Source organism: Nansenia antarctica (genome assembly GCF_963989245.1).
Source record: "Nansenia antarctica genome assembly, chromosome: 19".
Classification (NCBI taxonomy): Eukaryota; Metazoa; Chordata; class Actinopteri; order Argentiniformes; family Microstomatidae; genus Nansenia; species Nansenia antarctica.
The window spans coordinates 23,962,735-23,977,734 of NC_137692.1; the positions used below are offsets into that span (position 1 = coordinate 23,962,735).

At 46.4% G+C, this 15,000-nt stretch overlaps 2 protein-coding genes across 2 annotated transcripts in view; both read right to left on the minus strand.

Annotated features, from left to right (window-relative positions):
• Positions 1–1,566: 1,566 nt before the first annotated feature.
• On the minus strand, positions 1,567–7,808 carry LOC308174239 (T-box transcription factor TBX1-like; the record flags this gene model as incomplete). Its single annotated transcript, XM_080549320.1, has 7 exons — positions 1,567–1,676; positions 3,371–3,434; positions 3,954–4,109; positions 4,270–4,441; positions 4,807–4,908; positions 5,613–5,784; positions 7,802–7,808. 7 exons carry the CDS (start codon positions 7,806–7,808, stop codon positions 1,567–1,569), a joined length of 783 nt encoding a protein of 260 aa, XP_080405446.1.
• Positions 7,809–12,136: 4,328 nt separating this feature from the next.
• Positions 12,137–15,000, minus strand: part of LOC308174183 (uncharacterized protein) — a 3,713-nt gene continuing 849 nt past the window's right edge. The window contains exons 2-4 of the mRNA XM_080549258.1: positions 14,080–14,131; positions 13,406–13,550; positions 12,137–13,193 (exon numbers count right to left, since the gene is read on the minus strand). Of these exons, the coding sequence (XP_080405384.1) occupies positions 12,560–13,193; positions 13,406–13,550; positions 14,080–14,131 (831 nt within the window). The 3' untranslated portion in view covers positions 12,137–12,559. The remainder of the gene's footprint in view (positions 13,194–13,405; positions 13,551–14,079; positions 14,132–15,000) is intronic.

A 15,000-nucleotide genomic window follows, 5' to 3' on the forward strand; every position in this document is an offset into this window, starting at 1 on the left:
TGGGGTTTCATCTCTCAGAAGATCCTGGACAGTCCCAGAAGTTCGGACGGGTGAAGAAACTTGAGGATGGAAAAATAATATTGTCCCCCTCCTTTCTTTCAGTGGTACAGCTCAGTCCCTCTCTGTGATGGTGGACTAGTCCATGCTGCTCTGACAACAGGGAGGTCGTCGTGTTTTGGTCATCTTGCCCTAGAGGAAGAAAGGGTGGGTTAGTTAGCAGTGTAGTGGAAGAAGCTAGTGTGAAAAAGGAGCAAGATAAACAGTTCAGACATTGGAGGCTGGTGGAGGTAGAAATCGGAGGACGGGACCCTTTGTAATGCATGGAATGGAATTATGGAATGGGGAATGGTATCAAACACGTGGGTTTGATACCATCCATCATTCCATTCCATGCATCTGCCCCTCAGCACTGCGTCTCCTGAAGACACCCGCTTTTCCCCTCTACTGTGTCCCTAAACACTTCTATTGCCCCCCTTGTACTGTTTCGCTGTTTCTCCAGTGTCAAAAAAAGTTTAGAAGAAGGTGATAGAAGAAGGTTTTTCCTTCTATCAGTGGCCCCGGGCCTGAGCTGGATTACTCTTCCTGCTACGACTGGTGGATTGATGATTCTCTTGCTTAGTATTCAAATGTATTGATTGTAAGTCGCTTTGGAATAAGGCGTCTGCTAAATGCCAAACATGTAAAATGTAAATGTAAATGTAACAGAGCTCAGAGTCATAATATGAGCCCGTCCTCTGATTTCTACCTCCACCAGACTCCACAGACTGATTTTAAGGTTAGCTAGTGCTAGAGGAGTTTGAACTGGAGTGAACTGAGATGGAGGGCCATTGCACACTACAGAACCACACAGTGCTAGCTAGCTGTCCTTGTGACATGGTCCTTTCCAGCACCGCGACCATGGTCGATGCCTAGCCAGGCTAATCCAGTAACAGTATGGTTGGGCTCAGCAGTGTGCTAGTGTAGTGTATTTTGGCTCACATACAGGCACAGAAACCATATAACCTGTATCTATGTATAAGCTGTTGCCTTTTGTTGTAAGGTTCCCCCTGACTGTGGGGGCTAGGGTCGGGTATTTACAACCCTTTGTTGGAGCCATGAGGCCGTTCTAAAATGGCCCCTTGTGATCTGTGCCCTACCCCCCTGACCTATAACCCCAGTGACATCACGTAAAGTCTGCCTAGTTCTCACACCCGAGCATCCCTACAGTAAAAATGATAGGGCCATTGTTGAAGCTATAATTTGCATACCAAAAGGTATAAAGGTGGGAACAGATGAAACCAGCTCTCTCTCTCTCTCTGATCCCATTCCCCCCCCAGCAGCCAGCTCTCATATATTTTGTAACCTGTGTACTTTGTTTAAATAAATAGTCTTAAAACTCAGAAGTATATTCTTGATTAATATCCAACAAGTAACTTAAGAAAAATACTACACTAGGTAATAGAGTGACATACAGAGAGGCTGACTGTTGCCTAAAACATCATTTTAATTCAATGTGACACACCGACCGTTGCTTTGAGTTCAGGACAAGCGCAGGCAGTGCCTCAGCAGGCCTTGGTGACTTACGTGTCAGACCCTTTGTGTTCCGTGACCGCTGGTGGTCTTCTGGGACGCTGCTAGACTCGTGACTGCCCTCTGGTGGTTGCCAGGCGGGTAGCGGATGCCTGGCACTGCCCACCCTGTTTCACACAGCCACACACAGGCACACATAGGAGTTAACCTAGGGTCCAAATGTGTTAATGTTAAGTTGTTAACTCTATGTTAAACATAGGGGGACACAGCCATACAGGAACACATAGACAGACACACAGCCACACACAGGGATACACAGCCATACAGGATTGGGATTGGGTCAGCATTCAGCATTCAGCATTCAGCATTCAGGAACACATAGGGACACACAGGGACACACAGCCATACAGGAACACATAGGGACACACAGACACACACAGCCACACACAGGGACACACAGCCACACACAGGGACACACAACAAGGTTGACAATCACACCGAGGTCAAATACATAATAGTGATGTCAAATACTCAATGGTATTTGTGTCTGCAGTGCTTAGTTAATAGCTAGATAATGTTCCTTTTGTTCTGTTCTTCCAGACAAACTATTACAAGCACAGCTCAAATATGTGATGTCTGTGGAGGCTGGTGGAGGGTAGAGATCGGAGGACAAACACCATTCCTAATTCCATCCCATGCTTTACAACCAGCCTGTCCTCCGCATTGTTACCTCCACCAGCCAGCACTGCTGTATGTATTTAACCAATCGTGACGTTAGAATTACAAGGTTCTATCTCTGTTTTTGGTCAAAATTTAGTTTTTTACATTATCTGATCCATTAGGTGTTTATTAATGCCTGTGTGGTGTTATTTTTAAAATGTTGACATTTTAAAAGGTTCCATCTCACAAAACATAATGGAATGTAACAACTTTGACGCTCAATATCTCTGAACTGCCCTAAACGGAGATAGAACCTTATCATTCTAAGCTCACGCAATGTCACAGTGACCCAGTATCACAGGTATGATTTTATGGTCAGTAACATTATTGAGGTGACCCATAGTGACCCATGAACAGGGTTAAAGTTCAGGTATTATAGAGACTGCTCCTTAACCTGGAGACAAGGTGATAAGATACCGGGATAAGAATATATCATAGTCAAAGTGAATGATCTAACTATAATTATGTGATAACTGTATGTAGTAACTGATATAATAATTACGTTTCGTAGGAATTCGTATGATGCCTACAAACAAAACAATACAATGTTCCTCCTCCTCGATCTCTGAATTTGATAGTTGCCCTTTTCAGGGGAGGCTGGTGGAGGTAGAAACTGGAGGATGGGCTCATTCTTCTTCGGCGTATGGGTTGTTGTTTTCCTCTCCACTCCACCAGGCTCGGGGCCGAGGGGCTACTACCCTTTTACCACCCCGAGACCTGGTTGAGGGGCTCACCCGGGCTATATTTCTGGATATTTCCCTCCAGAAGCCACGTCATCGTCTCGTCATCTAATACCGACAGACCATGCATCCCGTTGGGTGGGTGGTACACCGGGCAATCCAGGATAACATGGTCTGCGGTTTGGTCCTCTGCGCCACACTCGCACTCCCCTGGTCCCCTTGTCCCCTAGTCCCCTAGTCCCCTAGTCCCCTGGTCCCCTAGTCCCCTAGTCCCCTAGTCCCCTAGTCCCCTGGTTCCCTAGTCCCCTGGTCCCCTAGTCCCCTAGTCCCCTGGTCCCCTGGTCCCCTGGTCCCCTAGTCCACTGGTCCCCTGGTCCCCTTGACTTATATGTTTAACTGTATGTTAACACTCCTCCATCCAAGTCAACACACTATCAAATGAAGGTGTTTGTCTCACCAGCCTTCTGGGTCAGTGGTTCTGAAGCCCTTAGCGAACGGGTTGCTGGCGATCTTTAACTGGGTGATCTGGGCGGAGAGAGGGAACATGGGCAGCAGGGAACGAAAGGAAAGAGAGAGAGAGAGAGAGAGAGAGAGAGAGAGAGAGAGAGAGAGAGAGAGAGAGAGAGAGAGAGAGAGAGAGAGAGAGAGCAGAATGGACAGATCGAGATAGGGTGGGGGGGATAAAAAGGACAGAGAGTATGAGACAGAGAGGAGAGAGAGAAGAGAGAGAGAGGAGAGAGAGAGAGAGAGAGAGAGAGAGAGAGAGAGAGAGAGAAGAGAGAGAGAGGAGAGAGAGAGGAGAGAGAGTAGGAGAGTAAACACAATACAGCATCAGTTGTCATAGTTACAGTACATGATATTATCCAGATAAAGCATAAAAAAAGGCGTTTCCAAGGGGGGCAATTGTAGTTGGACTCAAGTGGCAACATATAGCATCATCATCAGCATCATCATCATCATCATCATCAGCATCATCATCATCATCATCATCATCATCAACAGCAGCAGCAACAACAACAACAACAACAACAGCAGCAGTCGTACCCTGTGGTTCTGGTAGGCGGTGACGGCGATGAAGCAGGTCTCTGGGAAGGAGAAGGTGGAGAAGTTGCTGTGGGCGTAGCGCTGGCTGTCACGCCGCGGGTCCACGTACACCACATGGAACCTGGGCTGGTACCGATGCATGGAGTTCAGGATCATCTGGATGGGTACCGTGCAAATACACACATACATTATCAGGTGTTTGTTTGTGTTTACTAGTGTCCCTTCCCCTCCTCTACTCCCCCTCCTCTCCTCTCCTCCTCCTCCTCCCCTCCTCTCCTCCCCTCTTCTCCTGTATTTTGTAGAATTGTTGTCTCACATGTCCGTTGTCGTCCAGCAGGTTGTTGGTCAGCTTCAGGGTGTCGAAGGAGACGGTCTGCTTCATCCACTGGGCGCCCCTGGCCGGGGAGTCTGGGTGGAAGTGCATCCTCCCTGGGGCCGCCACGTCCGCACGCCCCGCCAACAACCAGGACGAGCTGTGGAAGGCATATCTACACACACACACACACACACGAGTGAGTGTGAGCTTGGTTACAGATGTAAATTGCTTGGCTTTATATTTGGAAGCCTTGGAAGTGTCCACAGACTAGTGGTCAGGGGTTTGCAGACAGCAGGAATTCCTAAGCCTAAAGCGAAGGCCCTGGCAAAATTCTGTTCAATATCTGCAATAATTGGCAGCCGGCACATATGGAGGAGAAGGTGTTACCTGTACCCTTAGACTCACACTGAAACACATTGAGCAACCGAGTGTCCTATGCTGATGCAGCTACTAATGTTTGTGTTCAAGAATTTTATTGTAAAATGTGAACGCAAATAAAGATACTAAAATGTGTGTGTGTGTGTGTGTGTACCTCACCTGTATCTCTTGTCGTCCACGGGCAGGAAGTCGAGCAGCAGAACGTACTCCGCCACAGGATCCATCCCGGAGATCCGCACCTGGAACGTCGGAAACATCCTTCTAGAAGTCCCCAGGAACACAGCAGAGGACAGAGGGATTCTTACCATAACTGATTGTGTGTGTGTGGGTGTGTGTGTGTGTGTGTGTGTGTGTGTGTGTGTGTTTGTGTCTGTCTGTGTGTCTGTCTGTGTCTGTGTTTTCGCATGTGCAACTGTGTGTGTGGGTTTGCACACACGACCTCACCTGGGATGTACATACCAACCAAGTGGGGAAAAAAGCACAACGTCGATACAGGCTTGTGTGTGTGTGTGTGTGTGTGTGTGTGTGTGTGTGTGTGTGTGTGTGGAAACGACTTTGGAGACGACTTTTATATCCTGCCTACTTTATTATTATTTTGGGATTCTACTGCAATGCCAATGTCAATGAACCTGAACCCAAGAATGTTACTCTGTATGTGTGTGCGCACGCCTGTGTGTGTGTCTGTGTGTGTGTGTGTCTGTCTGTCTGCCTGTGTGTGTGTGTGTGTGTGTCTGTGTGTGTGTGTGTGTGTCTGTCTGTCTGCCTGTGTGTGTGTGTGTCTGTGTGTGTGTGTGTGTCTGTCTGTCTGCCTGTGTGTGTGTGTGTGTGTGTGTGTGTGTGTGCCTACGTGTGTGTGTGTGTGTGTGTACGCGTCTGTCTGTCTGCCTGTGTGTGTGTGTGTGTGTGTGTGTGTGTGTCTGTGTGTGTGTGTGCGCGCGCCTGTGTGTGTGTGTGTGTGTCCCTACCTCCCAGCCTTGGTGACGATCATCTCTGTGCCCAGCTGGTCAAACTGTTGCCACAGCGCGTGCATCTCCAGCTGCACCCTGACCTGGCTGACCTGGGGGGCTTTACCACACGCTGGGACCCCCTCTGTACAGCAGGGCAGGGAGAGGGCACAGCCGTGAGACAGCTGAGGAACTGAGGAGAGGAGAGGAGGAGGAGAGGAGGAAGAGAGGAGGAGAGGAGGATAGGAGGAGGAGAGGAGGAGGAGAGGAGGAGAGGAGGAGAGGAGGAGAGGAGGAAGAGAGGAGGAGAGGAGTAGAGGAGGATAGGAGGAGGAGAGGAGGAGAGGAGGAGAGGAGGAGGAGTAGAGGAGGAGAGGAGGATAGGAGGAGAGGAGGAGAGGGGGGGAGAGGAGAGGAGGAGGGGAGGAGAGGAGGAGAGGAGGAGGGGAGGAGAGGAGGAGAGAGGGGGAGAGGAGGAGAGGAGGAGAGGAGAGGAGGGGAGAAGGAGAGGAGGAGAGGAGGAGGGGAGGAGGGGAGGAGAGGAGAGGAGGAGAAGGGAGGAGAGGAGGAGAGGAGGAGAGGAGGAGAGGAGGAGAGGAGGAGAGGAGAGGAGGAGAAGGGAGGAGAGGAGGAGAGGAGGAGAGGAGGAGAGGAGGAGGAGAGGAGGAGAGGAGGAGAGGAGGAGAGGAGGAGAGGAGGAGAGGAGGAGAGGAGGAGAGGAGAGGAGGAGAGGAGGAGAGGAGGAGAGGAGGAGGGGAGGAGAGGAGGAGAGGAGGAGGGGAGGAGAGGAGGAGAGGAGGAGAGAAGGAGAGGAGAGGAGAGGAGGAGGGGGGGAGAGGAGGAGAGGAGGAGAGGAGGAGAGAAGGAGAGGAGGAGACAAGGAGAGGAGGAGAGGAGGAGAGGAGGAGAGGAGGAGAGGAGGAGAGGAGAAGAGGAGAAGGGAGGAGAGGCGACCACTTAGAAAATCTAGCAGAATAGTTTCAACATGTGTCGGCAATTCTCAAGTCACGCAAATTACCAAAAAGTGTTTTCCATTTTTTGCATATCACGAATGTTTAAGTGTTGAAGTGCCCACTCATTATAATGAATGAATGAATGAATGGTCTTTATTGTCATTGCTACAGTACAGGTACCAACAACGAAATTTAGGAGGGGTGGCTCCCCTGGTGTTAGGAAAGGAAAAAAAAAAAAAAAAAAACTTAGACGACTAGGGTTGTCATATTGCACAATAGTGTTATTTCACATTTATTTAAAGTGTCGCAGTTTGCAGGCTTGAAATGTACATGTTTGTGCCTCAGCACTACACCTGATTTTTTCAAACAACAGTTTGATTTTAACAAACAACAGTTTTACGATCACTAAATACTTTTTACATTTGTGAATTGGATTTACTGTGTCCTCTGCCATAGGCTACTGGGTAAATGATACATGGCTTGTAAAAAAAATTATGTTTTAGGAAGTCTTCAAAAGCAAGGACCGTGTGATCTTCTAAATGTGTAGCTATGTGTCTTTAGAATGTTCTATGTGTCTTTAGAATGTTCTATCAGCATGTTGTGATGTGCTAAACATGCAGTTTGTAGTGATGTTCCTTTTTTCTCTCCGCTATTTGGTTTGAGGTGGACCAACATTCAAACAAGCATAATCTTCTTCAACTATTTTCAGATGTCAATGTATGACACATCAATTGAAAGCTTACAATCTAAAATCTCATCATCTGAAAAACTGGAAAAAAAACATTGCCCTACTTGAGGACTATTTTTTACCAGACCCTGTCACATTGATGATTTCAACAGAAATAAACATGATTGAAATATTATTTCACCAGAATAGCATCATCATGATTGAACACACGATTTCTCCAGAGTAACATCAAATGAATCAAACATGACGTCACAAGAGAAGTGGAATAGAATATCGTGAGCTTAGAATTCTAAGGTTCTATCTCCGTTTAGGGCAGTTCAGAGATATTGAGCGTCAAAGTTTTTACATTCCATTATGTTTTGTGAGATGGAACCTTTGTATTTTATGAATTACTAACTCAAAAATGTCAACATTTAAAAAATAACACCACACAGGCATTAATAAACACCTAATGGATCAGATTATGTAAAAAAACTACATTTTAACAAAAATGGAGATAGAACCTTATAATTCTAACGTCACGATATGAATAAGAAGAACACAGTGAAGCTGCTATCTATAGGCCTTACCGTCCATGATGGGTGTGTGATCCTCCCAGTCTCCAGTTGTTCTGATCGCTCCTCGTTAACCTCTGACCAGCTGTGTGTCCTCCGCTGTCCCGCCGACCACAAAGTCGTTGACTTCTGTTGGTGCTTTTATCCTTGATGATTCTTAATCGAGTGTATCATCTGGTATGTTTGTAGGTGGAACTAAACTAAACTCAACAGTGTTCTATCCAGTGTAGAGTAATAGACTTTGACCAAAGCACAGCTAACCCTGGTCTCAAAGCCTCAGTTCTCTGCTGGTGTAGTTTGGGGTACACCACTGTCTGACTGGGGTGTCTGGGACTGGAGGTTTTTATAGGTGTACACACACACACACACACACACACACACACACACACACACACACTCAAGGGACTCTGAGATTTCAACCTCATCCATTAGAAACTCATATTGCCACTGACATGCACTGATCACACACACACACACACACACACACACACACACACACACACACACACACACACACACACACGAGAGCCGTGAGATCACAATGCATTGTGTTTGGACTGGGAGGGGGGGGGGGGATCACATCACTTGGCAATGTAGAGGTCAGTAATTACATTGTAGTTATCCTGGGTTATTGAGTGAGGACAGGTCTTAGACAGAAGGCAACTGCTGCTATTGATTAAACACATTGCTGTTCCCCATTCACTGTTTCAACACCGTTCTAATTGGATATTCAGCTACACTGATCACTGCTGCCTAAATGGTTATCTCAGCCTGAGACCTCAACCTTCTCTCTCTCTCTCTCTCTCTCTCTCTCTCTCTCTCTCTCTCTCTCTCTAAATACATTTTAAAAACGAAAGCAAAACATATATATATAACCATATCATAAAAGCAAGCAAGTCTAGAAAGGTTATTGTAGCTGTGTGACCTGTGAGCCTACTGTAACAAACACATGGCAGTGGTTGGCCTAACCCTAAGGAAAGAATTGAGATCTGTGTGCGTAGATAGACTAACACTGATATGTGTGTATCATGAGATAGACTAACATTGACATGTGTGTATCATGAGTTGATGTCAATGGGAGATTTGCTGATCTGAAGTTCTAGGATTCAGCCGTAAACTCTTACTTTATAAAAACAAGTTTATCACTAGAGTGTGCGTGTGTGTGTGTGTGTGTGTGTGTGTGTGTGTGTGTGTGTGTGCTTGTGTGTGTCTGATGCCCTACGTGTGTGTATGATGGGACAGTGGTGATAGGGTTCAGCCCCAGGGTTGCAGAGTAGAGCCCCATCCATCTACCCTGCCTCTAATGAAAGTCTACCAGCGCCCAGCCTGTCAATAGACTGACACACACTCTAATGATCAACTCATTAATCATGGCAATACGTGACGTTAGAATTATAAGGCTCTATCTCCATTTTTGGTCAAAATTGAGTTTTTTACATAATCTGATCCATTAGGTGTTTATTAATGCCTGTGTGGTGTTATTTTTTAAAATGCTGACATTTTTTAGTTAGTAATTCATAAAATACAAAGGTTCCATCTCATAAAACATAATGGAATGTAAAAACTTTGACGCTCAATATCTCTGAACTGCCCTAAACGGAGATAGAACCTTATCATTCTAAACGGAGATAGAACCTTATCATTCTAAACGGAGATAGAACCTTATCATTCTAAACGGAGATAGAACCTTATCATTCTAAACGGAGATAGAACCTTATCATTCTAAACGGAGATAGAACCTTATCATTCTAAACGGAGATAGAACCTTATCATTCTAAGCTCACGAATAGCCACCAACACAATTGGGCCGGTTTCACAGACAAGGCTTAAGCCTAGTCCTGGACTAAATCACACTTTCAATGTAAAATCTCCATTGAAGATGCTTTTTAGTCCAGGATTAGGCTTAAGCCTTGTCTGTGAAACTGGCCAATGACTAGTAGCACTATGCTTATATTACAATGTCTAATATCTAGTACATATGAACGCTTGCAATAAAGAATCATACATCTCCATTTTGGTCAATTTTGGTGCTGTGACATTTCTAGTTGTACAGTTAATATGAATCATCCAGTGTTTTGAAATTGTATACAGATCATAAGTGTACAATATATACTATATATTTTAGTTAAAGTATATCTCTGGATATTACAGTTGTTAGATTATATATTATGTGTCATTTCTTCCGCAACAACACAATCGTTTTCAGGTTTGCAATGAAATTAAATGCAGAGATCTGAAGGTTGATGTCTATTGGAGAGGGTACTTTATTCGATTACAAAGGAATGATGTTTCAGGCTAGCAGGTGATGTCTCTCTCTGTCTCTGGCACTCATCTCTCAGAGAAACTATGTCAACTAGCAATGGAATCTGGTCTTGGAGGCCACAGGTCCTCATACCTCCCTTTCTCCACCACCAGGTGTTATTTATTCTTTGCGTCATGTTTTTGATGGTTTTTACAGTTTTTCCTAAAACTGCTGTTTGTTATATTGAGTGGGCTCTTCAAAATAAACCTTTTTGTTATTTGTGTGCGAATTCACAGTTACCTACTTGGTCTCTGTCACATTTGTCTTGGTCTCTGTCACTTCTCCAGACCCTGTCACATTTGCTTGAGTTCTCTCACAGGGTAGAGGGGTGGGGAGGGAGGAGGGGCTGGCTTGAGTTCTCTCACAGGGCAGATTGTTGGTAGGGGAGAGGGGCTGGTCCCCCCTTCGTTTTTTCACCCTTTAGCTCTCTATCCCTCCACTTCTGGATTTTAGTGCATTCTGTCCCAGCTTCACCTAGAACACTCTAGCCCTCTCCTCTGCTTCAAGTCTGGCTTGGTCAGACTCCACTTTCGATTCGGGCCAGTGCCTTGGCCCTCTCCTCTGCTTCAAATGGTAAAATGGTAAATGGACTGCACTTATATAGCGCCTTTTTTGCTGCTCCAAAGCTGCTCCAAAGTGCTTTACAACGGCCTCTCATTCACCCATTCACACACACATTCACATTCCCACACCAATAGCGGCAAGCTGCCATGCAAGGCGCCGGCCCGCTCACTGGGAGCAATTTTGGGGTTCAGTGTCTTGCCCAAGGACACTTCGACATGTGGCCAGCCGGGGCTCGAACCGCCGATCTGCCGACCTTGTGATCATTAGACGGCGACTCTACCTCCTGCGCCACAGCCGCTTCAAGCCTGTCTTGATCAGACTCCACTTTCGACTCGGCCAGTGCCTTGGCCCTCTCCTCTGCTTCAAGTCTGTCTCGGTCAGACACTTTCAGTCCAGTCAATACCCTGGCCCTCTGCCCTGCTCCCACTTTGGACCCGGCCAGTGCCCTTCTTGCTGAAGCATTCAACCGTGTTTTCCGTTGTCATGGGGAAGTCTTTTCTCGCGCAGATCACTCATGACCATTGGTGTTTTGTTTTCTCTAGCTTTCATACACTGAATTTTACCCACATGCTTTTTGAATAGTGTCTACTGGCCATTATGCCTTTATTAAATGTTTACGTTGTAAATGGTAAATGGACTGCACTTATATATATAGCGCCTTATTCCAAAGCGCTTTACAATGGCATCTCATTCACCCATTCATACACATAATTCTGAGCAGGCCCGCTCATTTGGAGCAATTTGGGGTTCAGTGTCTTGCCCAAGGACACCTCAACACATGGTCAGCCGGGGATCGAAACACCGAACCGCTGACCTTGCGATTATTAGAGGTGTTTCACGTCCTCTGTGTCAGCCAGGCTTTTGTCATGAATGAAAGATCATACAGATAAATAAAACAAACTACGAGTAATTTCAACAAAAGTATAAATGTTGTTTTTCCCTGTGTCATGTCACCCTTCTGAAATAGAGGGATGTTCAACATTCCAGGCTATATCAACGTTGTGTTTGTTGTATTAAATCCTATCAAAGTTGTGTTTGTTGTTAAAATACAAAGACTAGCGTTGAATTGTGGTAGACGACGCATAGAACCGGGCCATGATCTAGGATCTAGGATCAGGTACATCTACAACACTGAACATCTTAATACCTTGGTTTGTCATTTTATAGTTAGGATATGTCATGTGAAATGTATGTTTAAGGTCAAGTTCTACACTTTTATTGTGAAGGACAGAAACCTTGCCAGGGGGCGCCACCTGCCAACAGTGTGTGTTGAGTTTAGTTTTGGAAGAGTGTTGTGTTGCAGCTCCTTACCCCTGAGAGGTTATTAAAAAGATTATTATTGTAACCCTGTGGTTTATCTTATTTCCTTGCCCCCTGTGTATTCTTCAAGGGGTACAGAACATTCTAAAAGATTTAAAAAAAACATTCTAAAATATAGCAACTGAGTTCTAAATGGTAAAAAAAGGCACACCACGAGAAGAGAATAATATGAAACAGTCCGATGTTTATTGAGCTGTATTTGTTGAAGCGGTCTAGAAGAAGTGGCAACAACGTTTTATGCACTTGTGAACACTCACATAACACTTACACACAATTACACTTTTATTGTGAATGAAATCCTTCATCAGTCATTCACAAGAGATGGTCACGGTACAGATACAGGGTATGTATGTGTGTGTGTGTGTGTGTGTGTGATCGTGCATCTTGCACATGCTTGAGTGCATGTGACTTGAATGTTGTTTGTGTGTGTGTGTGCGAGAAGAGTCCTGCCATTGTTGTTGCAGATTGAAGTGCATCAAAGCTTGGCATTGGTGTAGGAGGTGTGGGGTGGGGAGGGAGCAGCGTGTGAAAGGAAAAGGGGGGAGGTGGGGGTGTAGGTAGGGGGGAGGGAGGTGTGCACTCGACATTTATGCCTGCATGGCCTTGCTGATGGTCTCGTAGAGAGCCATGAGCTTCGCCTTGGCGTCCTCAGCGGCGGGGCCGTACTTCTCCTTCAGCTGCTCGGCATAGGGTCCCACCTGGCCGTGGAAGTCCTGGGTGAGGGGTCCCACCTTCTCGCGCACCTCCCCGATGGCCTTCTGCAGCTGCTCCTTGTACTCCTCGGCGTAGGGGGCGGCCATGGTCCTTAGCTCCTCCAGACGCCCGGTCAGCTTGGTGCGCACGGCTTCGACGATGGGCACCAGGACGGATTTGGTCTCCTCCACGTTGGCGGTCACCTTGGCGCGCAGCTCCTCCACGATGGGCTCCAGCTTGGCCTTCAGGCCGTCCATCTCCACCTTGTGCTTGGCCATGTACTCCTGGACCAGGGGCGCCAGCTTGACGCGGTACTCCTCCACGTGCTTCTCCACGGTGGCGCGCAGCTCGTCGCGCTTGGGCTGCAGCTGCTTGCGGAGCTCCTCGACGTCGGCGTTGACCTGGGCGTGGATGGCGCCGGTGGCCTCCGCGAACTGGGTGCCGAGGGCCTGGCTGTAGGGGGTGATGGAGGTGGCGAGGTTCTGGGCGTACACCTGCAGGTTGTCAAGGCTGCCGGAAAGCTGGGCTCTGGTGGGGGGGGGGGGAGAGGGAGAGAGAGAAAGAGAGAGAGTTTGGTTAGATAGCCGTCGGTCTGTGGAGGTTGGTGAATAGCCCCACGTTTTTACTTTTAATTTCATTTACATAACCTAAAACATTACTAAAACAATTGAGTGACTAACTAAGGTAAGTTAAAGATAGAGGAGTGAACCCGCAAGTGCACCATCTTGTCTCTTCCTTACTTGTACTCTTTGAACTCGGTGTCGTCCAGATGGTTCAGGGCCTTCTGTGCGGTTTCCTTCACCGTTCCGAGGTACATGGACAGGGCAGCCTGCACTTGCTCCACCTGAGTTGGGGCATCGGCCTGGATGTTGCGGGCCTGGATGCCTGGGGGGGGGAAGATGGGAGGAGAGAGAGAGTCAGGCTTCATAGCATCGTGGATGAAATCAATGGAGGCTTGAGTGGAGGTCGTAAGAGATATTGGGAGGACAGGCTTGTTGTAATGCATGGAACATGTTTGAAATCATCCTTTAACACTAGAACAGCCGTGCCTTTTTTCCCTACTAAAAGAGCCGTCGCCTCGGGGGTCTTTACAATGTAAATCTGCTATTCACACGACGACCACTAGTTGGCGCCGCTTGTAAATTAGCCTGCTTCCTTCCTACACAGAAAAACTAGCAAAATAACTTCATTCTAGCTTATCCTGATGTGATTTGTGAAAATGTAAGGATACTGGGTGGTAGAACACCACATATCTAGGAAAGGTCATGAAAGGAGGGTCCTGAAATTTGATCGAGTGCAAAGATATAGAACTTTTTTTTACTCTCATAGCTGTTCTAGTGTTAATCTGTTCCGAGCATTACAAAGAACTGGTGGGCAGGGAGGCAGCAATGTTTACAGGGCTGAGAGCACTGACCTGCGGCCAACAGGATGGTGAGCGCGAGTGCCAGGAACTTCATGGTGGTGATCTGCAGGAGAAGGAGGGAGGGAAGAGGGAGGAGAGAGGTGAGAAGTTGAGCAATGGCCAACAATGACTTTTAGAATGATAAGGTTCAACAATGAGTTTTGAATTATAAGGTTCTATCTCCGTTTAGAATTATAAGGTTCTATCTCCGTTTAGGGCAGTTTAGGGCAGAGATATTGAGCGTCAAAGTTTTTACATTCCATTATGTTTTGTGAGATGGAACCTTTGTATTTTATTAATGACTAACTCAAACATGGCAACATTTTAAAAATAACACCACACAGGCATTAATAAACACCTAATGGATCAGAGTATGTAAAAAAACTCAATTTTGACAAAAATGGAGATAGGACCTTATAATTCTAACGTCACGATTAATGAAACAGCCCCAGTGTATTATGGGATTAAAACTACCCGGAACCTCATGCAAGAAACACACACACAACCCTGTCTTCCTCTCAGTTCATCCTATGGCAATATGTCAGCCTATTAAAAGGCCCTCTAATCTGGCCAGATTAGGCCAGACCTACAGAGAATTATACCGTTTCAACAGAGGGATTAGCCCCAAGACTACAAGATAATCCCAAATCCTAGAATTAGGACAGAACATAATTGCTGGACAATAGGCTGAACAGTTGGTCAGACAATGAGTAATGTGATGTGACTGAGCACACAGGAAATCATCAGTTTAAATGAAGAGAAGGTTTTGCTTCTGGATATGTTATAACAGGTTTACTCAGTGAAGGCAGAAAGGAGGACGGGCTCTTTGTAATGAGGAACGGTGCCATTCCCTGTTCCATTCCAGGCATTACAATGAGCCTGATATTCACCATTCAATTTCTACCTCTACCTCTTTGTGACCTCAGAATGATA